At 36.5% G+C, this 18035-nt stretch overlaps 1 protein-coding gene across 2 annotated transcripts in view; it reads right to left on the minus strand.

Annotated features, from left to right (window-relative positions):
- Positions 1-18035, minus strand: part of LOC124619907 (sister chromatid cohesion protein PDS5 homolog B-B) — a 188039-nt gene that overhangs the window by 83776 nt on the left and 86228 nt on the right. For both annotated transcript variants that reach the window (XM_047146541.1, XM_047146540.1), the window contains exons 13-14: positions 11079-11220; positions 1427-1578 (exon numbers count right to left, since the gene is read on the minus strand). In XM_047146541.1, coding sequence (XP_047002497.1) covers positions 1427-1578; positions 11079-11220 — 294 coding nt within the window. The remainder of the gene's footprint in view (positions 1-1426; positions 1579-11078; positions 11221-18035) is intronic.

Raw genomic sequence — 18035 nt, forward strand, 5'->3', positions numbered from 1 at the left:
GGCTAAAAATATGAGACTCAGCAGGGAAAGGAGATCATATTATAATAAGTAGTCATGCATCATATGAGAGATGTTTTGAACTGTATGAATTTTACTGAAAAGAGCAAGTGGTGTAATGGTAACACACTGGATAAAAAAATTGATGTACTGGAGCAATATGGGATTTCTTACAACATTTAAGGTAATTAGATGTGATATCATTTGTTGCACCTACGTGATGACATGTTGTCACAATTCGGGAGGGTGGATGAGTAAACCTAAAAAGATATGGTTATATCTGTTGATGATATCATGATAAGCTGAGTATGTATTTGCCCAACTGAAGACTCACTAATTTTTGTTTAATAGTAAATAATAAGAAATTTTTGTTAACAATATTGTGATAATCATTAGCAGTTGCAAATTTATCTTGCTATCTTTTCTAAATTAAGGGAGGTTGAAATATTCCATAAGTTTTGTTGGAGGGGCAGTTGTACTAGCTTGCTTTTAGATACAGACAGTTGTACTAGCATGCTTTGCTTATTAGTTCCTTTTAAGGGAATTACACACTACCTGTGTGGTTAAGAGGATCATACACATTAAATGTTTAGTGTGTAAGGAAAATATACAAACTGTACTAGCTATATTGCTTGAGAAATGTCTATCTGGGCCATGTGTTAGTGGGCTGATGAGGATCAAATACTAATACCATTTCTTTCTTTTCCTTGTTGTATTTCGTGTTCTTGGAGCACTGGAAAGAACGAAACACTAAGGCTCAGTGACGAGCAAGCACTTACTACAAGGTTGAAGACACAGTGAAATCAACCACAGACTTGTATGTGTGTGACAGAGCACTTTAATGTTTCTAGAACCAATGGATCTGTTATATCAATTTTGTCATGTTTTGTTAAATTTCATATGGTCACAAATCACCGACTATTTAAAGCATTAATGTATATAAGATTGTGTGTTGTAGTACCTTCGTAACTGATAAGTTTCGAGAGTGCCATTTGCTTTTGGGTGTCCTCTGTGTTCAAGTATTGAGACTGTAGTCTTCCAGATCTTACAGGCATGAAGAGTTCTGTTGGACTTCAGAATACCTGGCCTATGAAGATAACTGCCAGAAACTTTGTGATGAGGTTGTACTGATTATCTGTAAACAAATGTTGGATTTTTGTGTCGCCTACATGATGATACATTCCTCCAGCATAAGCATGTGGCTTTTGTGTCATCTACATGATGTTACATTCCTCTGGCACAACCAATAAGCATGCTTATGTACTCTGACTTAGTGAGTCTACTAAGGCATATCCCAGATTAAAGAATTACTCAATGTACATTTTTATAGTCTTTGTTAAAGGGTTTGAAAAATCTAGGATACAAAGGGATGACATGTAATTAAAGAGAGAGAGAGAGAGAGAGAGAGAGAGAGAGAGAGAACACTTACCTCCAGTATTTCTGTGAATATGGAGTCCACATTATGAGTGAGATTAACATACAAGCATCGAATAGCTTGCTTTGCTTGTTTTGTTGTTCCCACCTCGGCAAATTTTTTACATACTGGTACAAGATCTCTGACAATGTCAGGAAACAGCTCTCCTGCAACACCCAAGTTAGAGAAAATGAGATTTTAGCTTTATAGCATTTTGTAGTATATAAGCATTTATTGTCTTCACATATATACTCCTACACTTAACTTCCATATGATACTGTCACAAAATGCACTCATCTCTCACTAACATGTGAATGAATAAGATTTACACCTTCTGTTCTTAAATGTTAATTTGCTCCACAGGAAGGAATAATTCATTTCAGAACAGATATATAACAAAAATTATAACAGTAAAGTTACAAACAAATATCAGAACTCACCATTATAGGCAGTTAATTCTGTCTCCTTATGACTCTCCGAGCATACCATCTTAGTGACTTACTCGTCTTCCAGTTCCCAAAATAAAAGTGTCCCAGGAGGAATGGTCAATATTCAGAACCATCATTCAAAGCGAAAAAGTCTAATAAACATGGGTGCTAAAATGTAATCCTAAGAGCTATGAGCTCTTCATCATCTTCAATATGGTGAAGCAAATCTCTCCTACTGCAAGCTCTTTGCTTTTCACATTTTGAGAGGAGGTGATATGGACCAAATTAAGAAAAAAAAAGTCTAGTATACATGAGCTCTAAAATGGACACATGAAGTGCTACTATGAGCATTTGTTCAGTAGATAAGAAGTGTTTCACAGCAGTGAAGATGAACATATATTCATAGCTCTTAATGTATGCATTTTAGAGTCCATGTTTACTACAACTTTTTGCCTCGAACGGTCATTCCTGTCATAGCCCTGAATATTGTACCGTTCCTCCTGAGACACCTCGTATACCTCATAAAATTTTAACATTTATCCATAATGAGGAAATCTGTTTCAAAAACACCACACAAATTATCTATTATGTGTTAATATTAATTTTTGATAAATGATGATTTCAGGGTGTACATACGGACAAGGAAAGGCAAATTCGTGGATTTTTTCCGGATTTCCTGGAAAATATACACACTATTTCCCAGGTGAAAATACACTTTTTCCATGTCAAGTGACAGTATACTTTCTCTCTTAACTGTAAAACTTATCAATCCTTTGAATGGTCAACGTTTTATGCACAGGCCTAGAACTTCCCAGCACTTTAGAAAATGAAATCCAGACAAAAATAAACAAAAATAAAAAGAGAAATTGGAAAAATCTTTGATGTGCAGCAATGTGCACACTGCATATTTTCATATCACAATACGCTGCATATTTTCATTTTATGAAAGCATACATTTGAAATCCACCAAACGCAGTATGTTCGTTTCCAAAAAATTGAAAATGAAATTGTGATGCCCTTTTATAAGCTAATCATAGACCATGTCACGTGATCTCGCCAGCTGATGACAGCAGATATTCAGAGCATAGGATACGTGATTTAGTTAGCAAATAGCAACATCACTTTGGTAGCGCAAACACACAAATAGGAAAAGTTAATGGTTTCAATTAATATACATAGCGTAGGTACAAGAAAAACTAAGCTTTCACATATAATGTTGGTCCTTTTTTTTTGCGTGTTTTACACTTTAAGATACTTCACACAAATGTGCCAGTTAAGATACTTCACACAAATGTGCCAGTTAAGATACTTCACACAAATGTGCCAGTTAAGATACTTCACACAAATGTGCCAGTAACATTTAAAATAATGATATAAATGTCTAGTCTTCTGGGCTTGAAACTCTTCTAGATAGCCAGTCCTCAAAGTGTTAAGTTTTAAATGAGAGTCAACGCTCTGTAATTTAAGAAATTCCTCACACATTCTCACATGTAACGTAATTCATCATGCGTAAAAGGAAATTTACTTTGAAAGTGATGCTTTTCAAACTACCATTCACAGTATTTTCCCAAGACCTGTTAGAAAAGGGTTCATTACGCAGTTGCCAGAGAGCGCCAGAAACCAGGCGTTACTAGGCATGTACAGCTATGACGACGTGAGAAGCCCGTTCATAGGTATAGAGCATTAAGAGATCTTACATTATGTCATAAAGAGCACTGGAACTTCGTAAACAATACTAAAATGCTTAATTCGGCTTGAAGTGCACATTCATACGTCCAGATTCACAATGAAGTAGCCCCAACCTGATACTAAGTTTTTCAGTGTGGTTTACAGGATGTAAATTTTCTTCGAGTATCTGCACTGCACTGCACTGCACTGCACTGCACTGCACTGTATTATCTCACACTTGGTTCTTTATTATGACATAATGCCATATGTAAGTGGCAGAAGGTGAAAATGTGCCGTTAAAATTCAGCAAACAGTTGGAGCTGGCCAGTACTGTGGAATGAAACACTTCGTTTCAAATAAACATACGGCCTCAGTGAGAAAGATTGATAAAATCCAAATTTCTTTATCAGACCAACAAAAATAACTTCATTGTTCTGCAAAGCGATTAATACTAACTGCCAAAAACGTGGAAATAAAATACAACCGGAAAGGAAACTAATAATATATTTCAGCATTCCGTAATTATGTGAATGTATTTTAATTCACCTGATAGCTCCCGGCCACAGAAATTTATTTTATTTTCATTTGATGTGCAAGTTGTAAACAAAGGGGAAACAGCAAAAGCATTAAACGTAGACAAGGATCAGGGGTAGTGTTGGCTGCCTGCTGCCACTGCTGATGCAGCTAACAGCCACACTTAAGCAGCTGAAGCGGGAGAAGGTGCTGCTCATACGTGACTCAACTGCACATGCACTCGCTGGCAACTGCTCAAATGAACTTAATGTAAACAGTTGTGATGTCTCGCTCATTGCAAGCAGTTTGTTGTGGTCTTCGTCCTAAGCACTTTGGCACATTTTGCTGTTGGCAGACACTTGTGTGTGCATGGTGTTTTGTTGTAAATGGTGCATTTCCCCATTTCCCTTGTAACTGAAGTTTCAGTTTGGTTAATTTTCTTTCATTTATGTTTTATTGTTGCAATATTATCATTCTGCAGTAGCGGGATATGGTAATATTCTTTAACAGAGTATCAATTGTTACCAGTCAAAATTACAAAAATTTATGTGAAAACTAAAACAATAAAAAGCTCCCTGGTCTTTCCCAGATTTTCCGGTTGTCCTGGGGCATATACATTCTGCATTTGGCCCAGCAGCTGCATGCCACTTTATTAAAACTATCAGTTTTTGGATAAGCAACAGACAAAGTGGTAGTCTTCATAAAGTGGCATATCTATGACAACAAATTATGATTTTTCGAAGCTGTAAATCATCACCTCCTTAAAATAATATTAATTTTCCCACAGTAATTTCTGTTTTGATGGTTTTTAACCCTAAGACCTCTCTATGTGTGGCTGTTCAGGAAAGTGGAAACAGATTCATAATGTTTGCGATTTTGAGTAAACATTCAAAGACTCCCAACAATGAACATTACACACATCAAGAAAGCGTAGACAGAATGAGTGGAACTAGTACACAGGCATCTGTTTGGTCAAAAGATGATAATAATAATAATAAACCCCGTGGAGGCCCGGGAAAAGAATAGGCCTCCGGTATGTTCTGCCAGTCGTAAAAGGCGACGAAAAGAACAAACCACTAACACGGCTAACCCCCCTTTTAGTGTGATTACTTGGTTCAGGACAGAACTAAAGAAGCCTCGAACAAGCGCCGTCATGGTCGGGGACGACGCTTGAACCCTATGCCCGCCCACAATGGTAACGACACTGCTAGCCGACTGGAAAATGATTTAAATCCAAATAGAGGTGTTTTGCAGGATATGCTTCCTGCAACCACCCTAGAAGGAAAACAAAGACAGAGGATGAGATGGTCAGATGAAGTTAATCGACACCTCATGTCCTGTTATTACCAAGCAACAAACCTAGGAACCAACACAACTGGATACAGATCACAAGTATACTCAACATTTATTACCAGATACCCAGGATTAAAATTTTTAACAGAACAACGACTAGCTGATCAGATCCGTGTAATAATAAAAAATAACAGGATACCCCAGTCAGAATTAGAAAACATCAAACAACAAGTACAACAAATACTGGAACAAAATAATGTGCAATCAGAAGAAGAAGAAAATACAGTAATGGACTCAAACATCCCAGAGCAAACAAACAAAGAACAACACGCATCAATTCAACAATCAGAGGAAAACAAAATCTTAAGACAGCCACCAGAAGAAGCTCAAATAGAACACGAAGTGACACACATATTAGATATAGAAGAAAAATTTCAGCTGACATATATAGAATACAAAGACACAAATACAGACATTAGACCATTCTTGCATAGACCGCCAAATAACCCACAAGTGGAAACAATAAAAACTATCAACACAATCATACACAACAAAGTAAATGAAAACACAACTATGGAAGAGTTACAACTACTGGTTTATATCGGAGCACTCACTACACTAAATATACACACTAGGCAGAGATGAGAACCAACCAACACACAGAAGAAACCCACAAAACCAGCATGGCAACACAGGCTACAGATCAGAATAGAAAAACTGAGAAAAGACATCGGACAGCTAACACAATTTATAAAAAATGAAATATCAGACAAAAAACGAAAAAGGTTAGGTAAAATCCCACAACAAGAAGCAATAGAACAATTAGATGAAAAGAAGCAGAAATTACAAGCATTGGCCAAACGACTTAGAAGGTACAAAAAAAGTGAAAATAGAAGGAAACAAAACCAAACATTCAACACAAACCAAAAGAGATTTTACCAAACAATAGATAACACACACATTAAAATAGACAATCCACCAAACATAACAGACATGGAACACTTCTGGAGCAACATATGGTCAAACCCGGTACAACGTAACAGGCATGCATGGTGGATACAAGCAGAAACAGACTCATACAAGATGATACCACAAATGCCTGAAGTGATAATTTTGCAACATGAAGTCACCCGAGCAATTAATTCTACACACAATTGGAAAGCCCCTGGAAATGATAAAATAGCAAATTTCTGGCTAAAGAAGTTCACCTCAACACATTCACATCTAACTAAATTATTTAACAGTTACATTGCAGACCCGTACACATTCCCTGATACACTTACACATGGAATAACTTATCTGAAACCTAAAGATCAAGCAGACACAGCAAACCCAGCTAAATATCGCCCCATAACATGCCCACCAACACTCTACAAAATATTAACTTCAGTCATTACACAGAAATTAATGACACATACAACACAGAGCAAAATTATAAATGAAGAACAAAAAGGCTGCTGCAAAGAGCAACTGATAATAGATGCAGAGGTGACATATCAAGCTAAAACAAAACAAAGGTCGCTACACTACGCATACATTGATTACCAAAAAGCTTTTGATAGTGTACCCCACTCATGGTTACTACAGATATTGGAAATATACAAAGTAGATCCTAAATTGATACAGTTCCTAAACATAGTAATGAAAAACTGGAAAACCACACTTAATATCCGAACAAATTAAGATAATATCACATCACAGCCAATACAGATTAAGCGTGGAATATACCAAGGAGACTCATTAAGTCCTTTCTGGTTCTGTCTTGCTCTGAACCCACTATCCAACATGCTAAATAATACAAATTATGGATATATATTTAAAAACAAAGATGATGTGACTTACCATACGAAAGCGCTGGCAGGTCGATAGAAACACAAACAGCCACATACATAAGTCACATCATCTTTGTTTTTAAATATATTTTTCCCGCATGGAATGTTTCCCTCTATTAAATTATGGATATAATATTACTGGAACATACCCACACAAAATCACACATTTGCTATACATGGATGATCTAAAACTACTGGCAGCAACCAATCAACAACTCAACCAATTACTAAAGATAACAGAAGTATTCAGCAATGATGTAAATATGGCTTTTGGAACAGACAAATGTAAGAAAAATAGCATAGTCAAGGGAAAACACACTAAACAAGAAGATTACAAATTGAATAACCACAGTGACTCCATAGAAGCGATGGAAAAAACAGATGCCTATAAATATCTAGGATACAGACAAAAAATAGGAATAGATAATACAAATATTAAAGAAGAACAAAAGAAAAATACAGACAAAGACTAACAAAAATACTTAAAACAGAATTGACAGCAAGAAACAAGACAAAAGCTATAAATACTTATGCTATACCAATATTGACCTACTCATTTGGAGTAGTGAAATGGAGTAACACAGACCTAGAAGCACTCAATACACTTACACGATCACAATGCCACAAACATAGAATACATCACATACATTCAGCAACAGAAAGATTCACATTAAGCAGAAAGGAAGGAGGAAGGGGATTTATTGATATAAAAAACCTACATTATGGACAGGTAGACAATTTAAGAAAATTCTTTCTAGAACGAGCAGAAACTAGCAAAATACACAAAGCAATCACTCATATAAATACATCGGCTACACCACTGCAATTTCATAACCACTTCTACAACCCTTTAGATCACATAACATCAACAGATACGAAGAAAGTAAATTGGAAAAAGAAAACACTACATGGCAAGCACCCGTATCATCTAACACAGCCACACATCGAGCAAGACGCATCCAACACATGGCTAAGAAAAGGCAATATATACAGTGAGACGGAAGGATTCATGATTGCAATACAGGATCAAACAATAAACACCAGATATTACAGCAAGCATATTATTAAAGATCCCAATACCACAACAGATAAATGCAGACTTTGCAAACAACAAATAGAAACAGTAGATCACATCACAAGTGGATGTACAATACTAGCAAATACAGAATATCCCAGAAGACATGACAATGTAACAAAAATAATACATCAACAACTTGCCATAAAACAAACTAATAAAACAACATGTTCCCACATACAAGTATGCACCACAAAATGTACTGGAGAATGATGAATACAAATTATACTGGAACAGAACCATTATAACAGATAAAACAACACCACATAACAAACCTGACATCATACTCACCAATAAAAAGAAGAAATTAACACAACTAATCGAAATATCCATACCCAATACAACAAATATACAGAAGAAAACAGGAGAAAAAATTGAAAAATACATCCAACTGGCTGAGGAAGTCAAGGACAGGTGGCATCAGGATAAAGTTGACGTTATACCGATTATACTATCAACTACAGGAGTCATACCACACGATATCCACCAGTACATCAATGCAATACAGCTACATCCAAATGTATATATACAACTACAGAAATCCGTAATTATTGATACGTGTTCAATAACCCGAAAGTTCCTAAATACAATGTAACATATACCATACAGTTAAAAGGAAGTCACGCTTGATGAAGGTCCGCGTCACTTTCCATTTTTAACCAGACCTAAGGTCTGAGAAAAATAGAAGAAATAATAATAATAATAAAGCTGACAAAAGAGGTTCTCTTTAAGTAGATCAACTATCTCAGTGTGTCCCTAAAAAGTGAACAATGACAACACTCAAGCGTATCTGTCACTATGATGCTATCTTTTTCAGTAGTATTTTCAGTTGTTAGTATTCCTCCTCAATCTCAATCAATTAAAAGTTAAATATGTGATAGATTAAAACAAGCAATATTACTACTGTAACACAAAGGCATTTGCTATTGAGTAGCTACTTTGAGACAGTTATTCGTTACGGCATAATCTTCTGGGGAAATTCAGCAAATGTCACTATAGTTGAATTCTTTTATATTAGCGGTTCGCGCATGCCCGCCCAGACGCGGGAGATTGCTGCCAGTTGTACGCACCAAGAGAAGCAGCGCCATAGTATAGTATAGTTCGCAAACTTATATAAAAGGGGGGAGCACGCAGTTTACGAAGTAAAGCCATCACGGCCGCATTAACCCTTTCGCTGCTACAGAGACGTGCTCTCCGCATTCCGCGCTGCGCGCAATTTTGTCATCACTGCACTGCTCGCCTGTGCCGACACATGGTGTTTCGACTGCTTTGACACACTTTATCATTCGATTTCACAAAAACTATTTGGCCCAAAAATTTGATTTTTACACATCTTCTTGACTGATACCTTCCCCCCATAAATGACTTAATTTTGTTTCGATGTTCAACGCAGTTATTGTGAAGCATCAGATGTAGTAAACCATTGCACGAAATTTTGAAGAGTTTGCAGAGGTAAAAATCCATAGCGTACACTTTCCATATGGTCGATTTTAGTTGCCACTAAAAATTTCAAAAAAGTTACATTCAAACGAATAAAATTCATGAAGTAAGACACTTCGATATTGTTTTTAAAGAATGAAAATATTAAGCACCAAACAAGGTTTGAACTCTGAACCTTTCGCTTAGCAGCAATAAACTTTAACCATTACGCTAACTTGTTATACAATAACCCTCCCGGCAGATGACTTTAAAATATCATGCAAAATGCCGACAAACACTGTTGGTATGACTATGAATTACTCACGTTTCGTCAAAGTACAATAGGAAATAACAATTACCGCTGTTCTTTATTGCGAAAAAGAGTTTAGTGAGAATGATACAAACACCTTTCCTTGCAATCGCCTGAATTAGGAGGCTTATTGCTTGTTTGGTTTCATTAATTAATAGAATATGAAGCAATTGGTATAAAGAATGCTTTTTCCAAACTTTCTTTTATAGAAAGTCTGCTTTCAAGACATTTATTTTGTTCAATTACTTTATTTATGATTGAACGTTTATAAAACTGAAGACACTCGTCTGCGCTCTGTACTGCAGTCGAGCTCTGGCAACGTCGTTCTCTGTTCATTGGCTGACTGTGTTTTGTGACGTCAGATGCGCAGAATAAACCTAAACTCGGCCGCCGTCATAAATGACGCGCACTTTAGGCTCCTAGTATTACAAAAGAAACATGTGTGTTGCAAAAAAACGGGAATCCTGTCGACCACTGTTAAAAAATTTAAAAATACTATCTATTCCCTTACTTTACATTTATGAGATGGTGGTGTTCCTATATAGAAATCAACATACACTAGACACTTTCCATTTTGACCACAACTACAGCACTCACCACAGAGATAACTTCAAACTTCCAACACATCATTTAAAACTTTATGCCCAAATGCCAGAGTATATGGGGTTAAAAATTTTCAATAAAATAAAAGGCAGTAATATATTTAAAATGGAGATTAGTTCACTGAAAAGATTGCTCTTTACTCTTCTGGTGGAAAAGGGTTATTATTCCGTCGATGAATTCATTGAGGACAGCTTCACAATCTGAACACAGGGATTGTATTACATGTATTATTTTATGTACATGTGTAGCTGTAACTTAGAAATGTAAAATATAATGTTAACTTTTGTATTTCTCTTAAAAAAGTGAAAAAAGTTTCTTTTGTAAACCTTGACATGTCTCCTGTACATCAAATCAAATGATTTGAAAATTGTATGTAATGAGATGAATAAACCACATAACATAATATAACATAACTACCATGTACTCAAAAGAATGGTGCAGTACTTGCAAGAATGAATTCTGAATCATACATACTACTCTGTGTCAAATCACACATATATGATGTCTTAACTCAAATGTGACTTACCTATAGGCTTGTATCGTCCAAGGAATGTAAGAACAGAAAGTACTAGCGGTGCCACTGTCTCATCCTCCATGTCGAGGAATGAAACTAGGTGTGTGATAACATCTTCGTGTAAGAAGTGTGATGGGAAGACAAATGACAAGATCTGAAAACAGAAAAAGCTGAATATTTAAGAAGAATAAAACTGCACAAAATGTAATTTATACATGCAATTAACATTAAGAGTAAAATGAAAACAACTGTCAATCAATATGACACAATATTGATTACCCTGATCCTTTCTGGGATCAAGTGGTGACTGGTTTGGAACAGTCTATAATTACTTCCTCCTTTTCGCCAAACTCTTCACCACAGATTAGCAATTACACCCAATGTCCTCAATTACTTTTTGGACAGATTCCAGTCTCTGTCTTCTACTATGGTTTTATCATCTATGACTCTCTCTCATACCAAGAAAGTTATTCCTGATGTTTCAACAGATTTATCATCTGTATTCTCAACATCAATGCTAGCTTCTCTTAACTGTGCAGTGCTTGTATTTTAACATTGTTAGAAGAAATAAAAAAAACAAATTGCTATTTAAAAAATTGTAAAAGAAACTGACAAAGAGATCATGTCTTGTTAAACGAAATCTACTAGTATCAAATATGTGCTTTTTTTGAGGACGAAATTTCTGAGAATGTATGTCCGGAACGTAATAATGTATGAAAGTGGGAAAACCACAAGAAAAGAGGTGAAAATTAAGAGGTCTAACAAGATGAGCACTGTGCAATTTCTCTCCAGAATCAGCAGGCGAAGAAAGGAATATGTGGAAAACAAGACTAGAAGGGGCAGGATGTAACTGTTTAATGTATATTGTTAAATAAGATGAGTAAGGAACAAATATTAAATGTTTCTACCACATCTAAATGCAGTAGAAACATATTAAGGAATCTGGAAGTGTAATAGGTTGGAAAGGTGGGGTTGGAGATCAGAAGTATGAGGGAAGGTAGACTGCCAGACTGTGGGCAAGCACTTCCCTCCTCCTCAGGTCTGCAAAATGAAGAGTGAGCCGAGAGTTCCCCATTCTCTCTACTGCACTGCGTCACAAAAAGGAACCACAGGGTCCTTCTCGGGCAGGATGTTAAGACTGTTTACTGTATACATTAAAACTTCATTTATATGTTTTCCACCATATAACCATGTTGTAGTCACTTGGTAGTGTATTAATGAACTCAATTTCTCTCGCGATTAATTCTTTTACTGGTAGACTGTCTAAATCTCTGCCATTCCAGAACTGCTGATCATTGTAGAGTGGACTGCACTGAGTGGAGCAGCTTACTATATATCCACAGTATATCTTCCGAGGTAGGTTGTGAATATATTCACGTCTGGAACAGTAATCTGCTGTAATGCATTCCTTGACTGATGTTAAAATATCTTACGTTCCATAACATCTAGGTGACCTACATCTGCTATGGAGAAAGCCAATTTAAGCCTCTGTGTGTCTTCGGATAGTGGGAGAGCCAAGACTGTGGTGATGCATTTGATACCTCAAGCTGTAAAAAGTATTCCAGCCACTGACAGTGGAGACAATGAAAGCAACATTGTCAAATAAAAATTAACAGCATGTTACTCTTGGGGCAGGATACTCAGTGTGGTATACAGCTGACAGCTCCAGTTGTTGAGCTTCAACTTCACATGAACAGTTACTTAATACAAAGAAAATAACTATACAAACATGAGCTCAGTGGAATTGGTTTGTCTACTCACATGAGGGAAGTGGACAGGAAATGCTGGGAAGGTATAGTCCATCTGCAGACTGCAAAGTGGGCAGCACTTGTGGTGGTGGTGGGGTGGAGGGGGAATTACCTTCCCCAAAAGAGTGTCACAGCTGTCCTATAGGATGACTAAGAATCAATTTTCCTCTATCATTGTAGAACAGCATTCGAAGATTTACGTAAATTCTGTCCACATGTGTTTCTTGTGTTCTTATCATTAGTAATTTGTATCTGTATACTATGAAGTGTTAAAGCACTCTGTGGAAAATAGACACCTCCAAGCACGTTTGCACACTGCATCGCCAGTGATTCTTACAGTGAGCTGCAGAAGGGTCGTATAACTTTGTGAAGCATCCTGAAGTTGATTTTTGTGATGCAGTGCAGTACAGAATGGGGAATTGCCTGCTCACTCTTTATTTTGCAGGCCCATGGAGGATAGAAACGCACACCCACAACCCCATGCGAGATACCTTCCCTCAACCCCCACCCAGTCTTTCCACGCTATTATAACCAATTAATCCTTAACGCTGCTCTACTGCACTTCGGTGTGGTACAAACATTAAATAGTAGTTCTGACCCACATTGCTAAGCAATATACATTAATTTAATACTATCAAAACATTATTTTTAATAATGTGTGATTTGCCCATCCCTACAATGCAGAAACCATATGGCATAGGAAAAAATGAATCAGACATTTTTTGTAATAAATTTAATGTAGCTTACTTTTGTACTATGAAATATTTTCACTATGAGCCACAGTTTTCAAGATAGTCAAGAAAAACATGAAGTTACCTTCACATGCCTCTCACCCCCATGCTCACACCCCTCTGGGCAGGATATTTAGAGAGTTATTCATCACAGTCCCCTCTATTACTGTACAAAAATATTTTACTACACAAATTTTTCCACTAATTCTCCTTTGTTAAATGGACTAGCATTAATGAAACACACTGAGAAAAATAACCACTTGGGTAAGGCAAAGAAGTGTCCCCAGGGTCCTGCATGCAATATGGGCTTACCCTCCTATAATTGTCAAACCACCAATCCGCTATAGTCAAAGTGTTAAAGATGAGAACAGCACCCACTCATCACAGGAATGCTGCCCCTAAAACAGAAAATAGGCTTTGGCAGAAAAAAAGAGCTAACCAAATATAAAAGAAAGTAAACAGAGTAAGAGATGATTAAGGCAGCTGGCATAGAAAGTTGGGTCGAGAGTCACTCATATCCGGCATGTGGTGAGAGATACACCAACTCCGACCTCCCTCCATCCAGACTGAAAAAAGTTTACAACTTTATAACTGAGAATAAAAACTACTTTCATGGAAAAAATGAAGTGGATAAACTGTCCTGCGTCATCTGCCAATATTAGAGACAAAGAATCCAGAAGACCAAATTTAAGAGATCCAGAAGGAAGTGGCACCCCACCTGGAAATGAGCTACTGTCTGTAAGGCTCTGCAACTACGATATGGGGGTGGCTCATTACATATGATAAAACTATAGGTTAGTCTGATGCAGAGACGATGTGGTTCCCTTCGCAGAGAAATGAAGGGAGCAGCACCAGGCAGCAGTTGTCTCCTTACAGTACAGAGTTTAATAGGGATGGCAGTAGCTCACCAAGTGAGAAGAGGTCTTATTTGCACCAACAAATTCTCACCTTGGGTAATCAACACAAATGACGGGCAAGTAAATGCTTCTCTATGCAAATGGTTGGCCAGTTCATTCCGTGGGATATCCACCTGGCTTCGGGCTGAGAGAGAGAGAGAGAGAGAGAGAGAGAGAGAGAGAGAGAGAGAGAGAGAGAGAGAGAGAATTAAGCAAGCAGTATGACTAAGGTCAAAGAGAATATCATGAGCAGCTATTATGGTAGGGTGACAAGGGTAACAGCAATGAATATCCTGGAAACTGTTCATTGGAACACTACAAATTAAAACACAAACAAGGGAGAACTGTTTAATAAAACATACAACTCTGTTAGTGGGTATCAGCTTCACTATAAAAACACTGTGTTCTTGTCCAATGGGAGATGTAAAAAGCATATCCCATTCAATCCATGGCTTTAGTGACCCTTGTGTGAATGATGATATCACCCAGATAATCCTGAACAACTGAGAACAACTGACACTGAAAGCTCATGGTGGTGACAAAATTTACTTCTTTGAAATAGGTTAGTCCTAATTTGTTGTCTGTGTTCTAAACAAGGTTGAGGGTGGGGGTGGGGGTAGGGACCATGGGGAGCACACACTAACAAGGGAATTGTCAAATCTAACATGTCATAACCTATCCTGAAATTTTTCACACAGGAAGAATATACCAAGGGAAATGCCCTGTCAAAATTGTAGCTGCTAAGGCACACTGGAACTATTAAACCAAGAAAAAAAATAATGTTACAGTGCTCAGTTCTGTAACACAAAGAACCACTTATAATAGTAGTTTGTACAGCCCTTCCTGCCTAGTACACAATCCCTTGAATACGTATTTACCCTGTAAAACAGTCCTCTATGCGGACGATACAACTTTTATCAATTCAGGACAGGCTCTTGAATCTGTAGGAGAAAAAAATAATATAATGTTTGAAAAATCGGTTCATTGGTTTAGTACAAACTCCCTATTCATAAATGAAGCAAAAACTGAGGAAATATTCTTTAACTTGAAGGTATCAAACAAAGAAAATAAGTCTGTTAAACTGTTAGGAATTATGATTGACCAGAAAGTTAGCTGGGATAAACATATCACATATGTCTGTTCTAAACTTGCACGTGCTATGTTCCTACTTTATAAGCTCAGAAATAATGTCAGCCAAAACTTACTGCTGCATTCATATTTTGCTTATATCCACCCCCATCTTTCATATGGTATTCTGTTCTGGGGAAATTCTCCCATTTCAGTATCAATTTTCAGATGGCAAAAAAAGCTCTTCACTGTATAGTGGGTTAATCTCCTAGGGATACATGCAGGGAACATTTCAAGAAATTTAACATCATGACAGTTCCTTGTTTGTACATCTATTATTGCTTATTACATGTAAAAGGAAGCATAGCTCAATATACCCTTAGGTCATCTGTCCACACCCATAATACAAGACAAAACCACACAATTGATCTGCCATACTCTAGATTGTCCAAGATACATAATAGTTAATATAATAGAGGGAAACATTCCATGCGGGAAAAATATATTTATTTTAAATATGTCTGCTTGTGTCTGTATATGTGTGGATGGATATGTGTGTGTGTGCGCGCGCGAGTGTATGCCCGTTCTTTTTTCCCCCCTAAGGTAAGTCTTTCCGCTCCCGGGATTGGAATGACTCCTTACCCTCTCCCTTAAAACCCACTTCCTTTCGTCTTTCCCTCTCCTTCCCTCTTTCCTGATGAGGCAACAGTCTGTTGCGAAAGCTTGAATTCTGTGTGTATGTATGTGTCTGTTTGTGTTTCTATCGACCTGCCAGCGCTTTCGTATGGTAAGTCACATCAAATATACATAATAGTTATAAATATGTAGGCCTCTAACTGTTTAATATGCTCCCTAAAATTGTACAAACAGTATCTAAAAATAAATTTAAGACAACATTGGGTCAATGGCTCAAAGGTAAAGCATTTTACTCAGTTGATGAATATAAAGATTGTAATATGGCAGATTTGCTGTTTTAACATAGAGAAAGGTACCTCTGCCTGAAGTAGGACCTAAATTTGGAAAAATAATATCTAACATATAGCCATAATAGACCTACTTCGAGTGCTCTATATTTGTATCAATATCTTAGGATGATGACATAGTGTTATCAACATGTATATGATAATGACATAATGTCATCAACATGAATACTCCCCACTTAATATAAATTTCTATAATGTTTTCTTTTTTTATTGTACTATACTAACATTCATATGATTTATATATACATTGTTATGAGAATATAACCACCTTTATACTGTAATTGAGCTTATAGACAAAGCCCATTGTATAAGAAAATACTGAACGGCTAATAAATATTCTTATTCTTACGCAGACACAGACATGATGAGAAAGTGTAGCACTGCATAGCACAGAGTTCAAGGTGCACACATGTGAATTTGAAGCACTTGAACATACCAAAAATGTATCACATCTTAATTTTTTGAATAATGTGTAGTTCATATTGACAGTTAAACTGTTGCAGATGTAACTGTTACACAACTGACTGGCAGAGGAAACAAAATCAAAGCAGTGTATTGTGTTACATTACAGATGACTTTAATTTGTTGATATGAAATATCTTATAAAAAAAATTTGTAGCACAGTTCTTATGGTAATTTTTGAATAATTTATATTTTACTAACAATGAAACAGTTCCTTGTTTATTCTCTCTAGTCATCACAAAAATGTGAAGGGTGTACTGGATGATGAAAATAAACATTTTCCTTCGGTAAGTCACACCTGGTACCAAAAAAAAAATTGGCATATACAGGCACTTGACAGTAATTACTAGTTTTATTTAGACAGAATTGAGACAGAGTACGAAATGATCATGGCTTTTGTTCTGGATATTTTGCAGTGTACCAGACATACTTTGTCACATTTGTAAACTGTGTTAATGCAAACTGACAATGCACAAATGACTGAAGTTAACAATACTGTTACGATGATAAACCTGGCATGATAAAGAGCTATTGGAAATTAGATTGTCTGGCAATTTTCTGAATAATGCTTTACACTGTCAAAAAATTTCTTTATTGGCGGCTGAATCAAACGATTAGTTCCGGGTGGAATCCAAATTATATTAACAGTCTTTTCATTCTTCTCAAAGCCAGAGGTGTCATTATGTCTAGGCCAAAGGTCCAACAAAATCACTAAATTATTCACAGTGATTGGTAATAAGACATTTCAGATGTAGTATTGAAAATTACTCTCTCCCATTTTTCCAGATTTTGCTATGTCAAAAAGATGATATCTGGAACCAAACAGTCTTTTTTTTTTTTTTTTTTTTTTTTTTAATTTTGGCCCTAATTTGCTTTAAGGTTCTTGAAGACAGATACAATGCTGTGTGCATATTTCGCACTGGGTGTAAATCTTTCTTCCATTTAGATAAGTTACATTCAAATTTTACAAAACAAAACCTGCTTTGCAGACAAATTAACTTCAAGTATTTGGTCCTCCTTCATTTAATCAAAAGATTTCCAGCCTTTTCTTTGTCACTGAAAGCTATTACTCTCCACGTTT

The sequence above is a fragment of the Schistocerca americana genome, chromosome 6 (genome assembly GCF_021461395.2).
Source record: "Schistocerca americana isolate TAMUIC-IGC-003095 chromosome 6, iqSchAmer2.1, whole genome shotgun sequence".
Taxonomy (NCBI): Eukaryota; Metazoa; Arthropoda; class Insecta; order Orthoptera; family Acrididae; genus Schistocerca; species Schistocerca americana.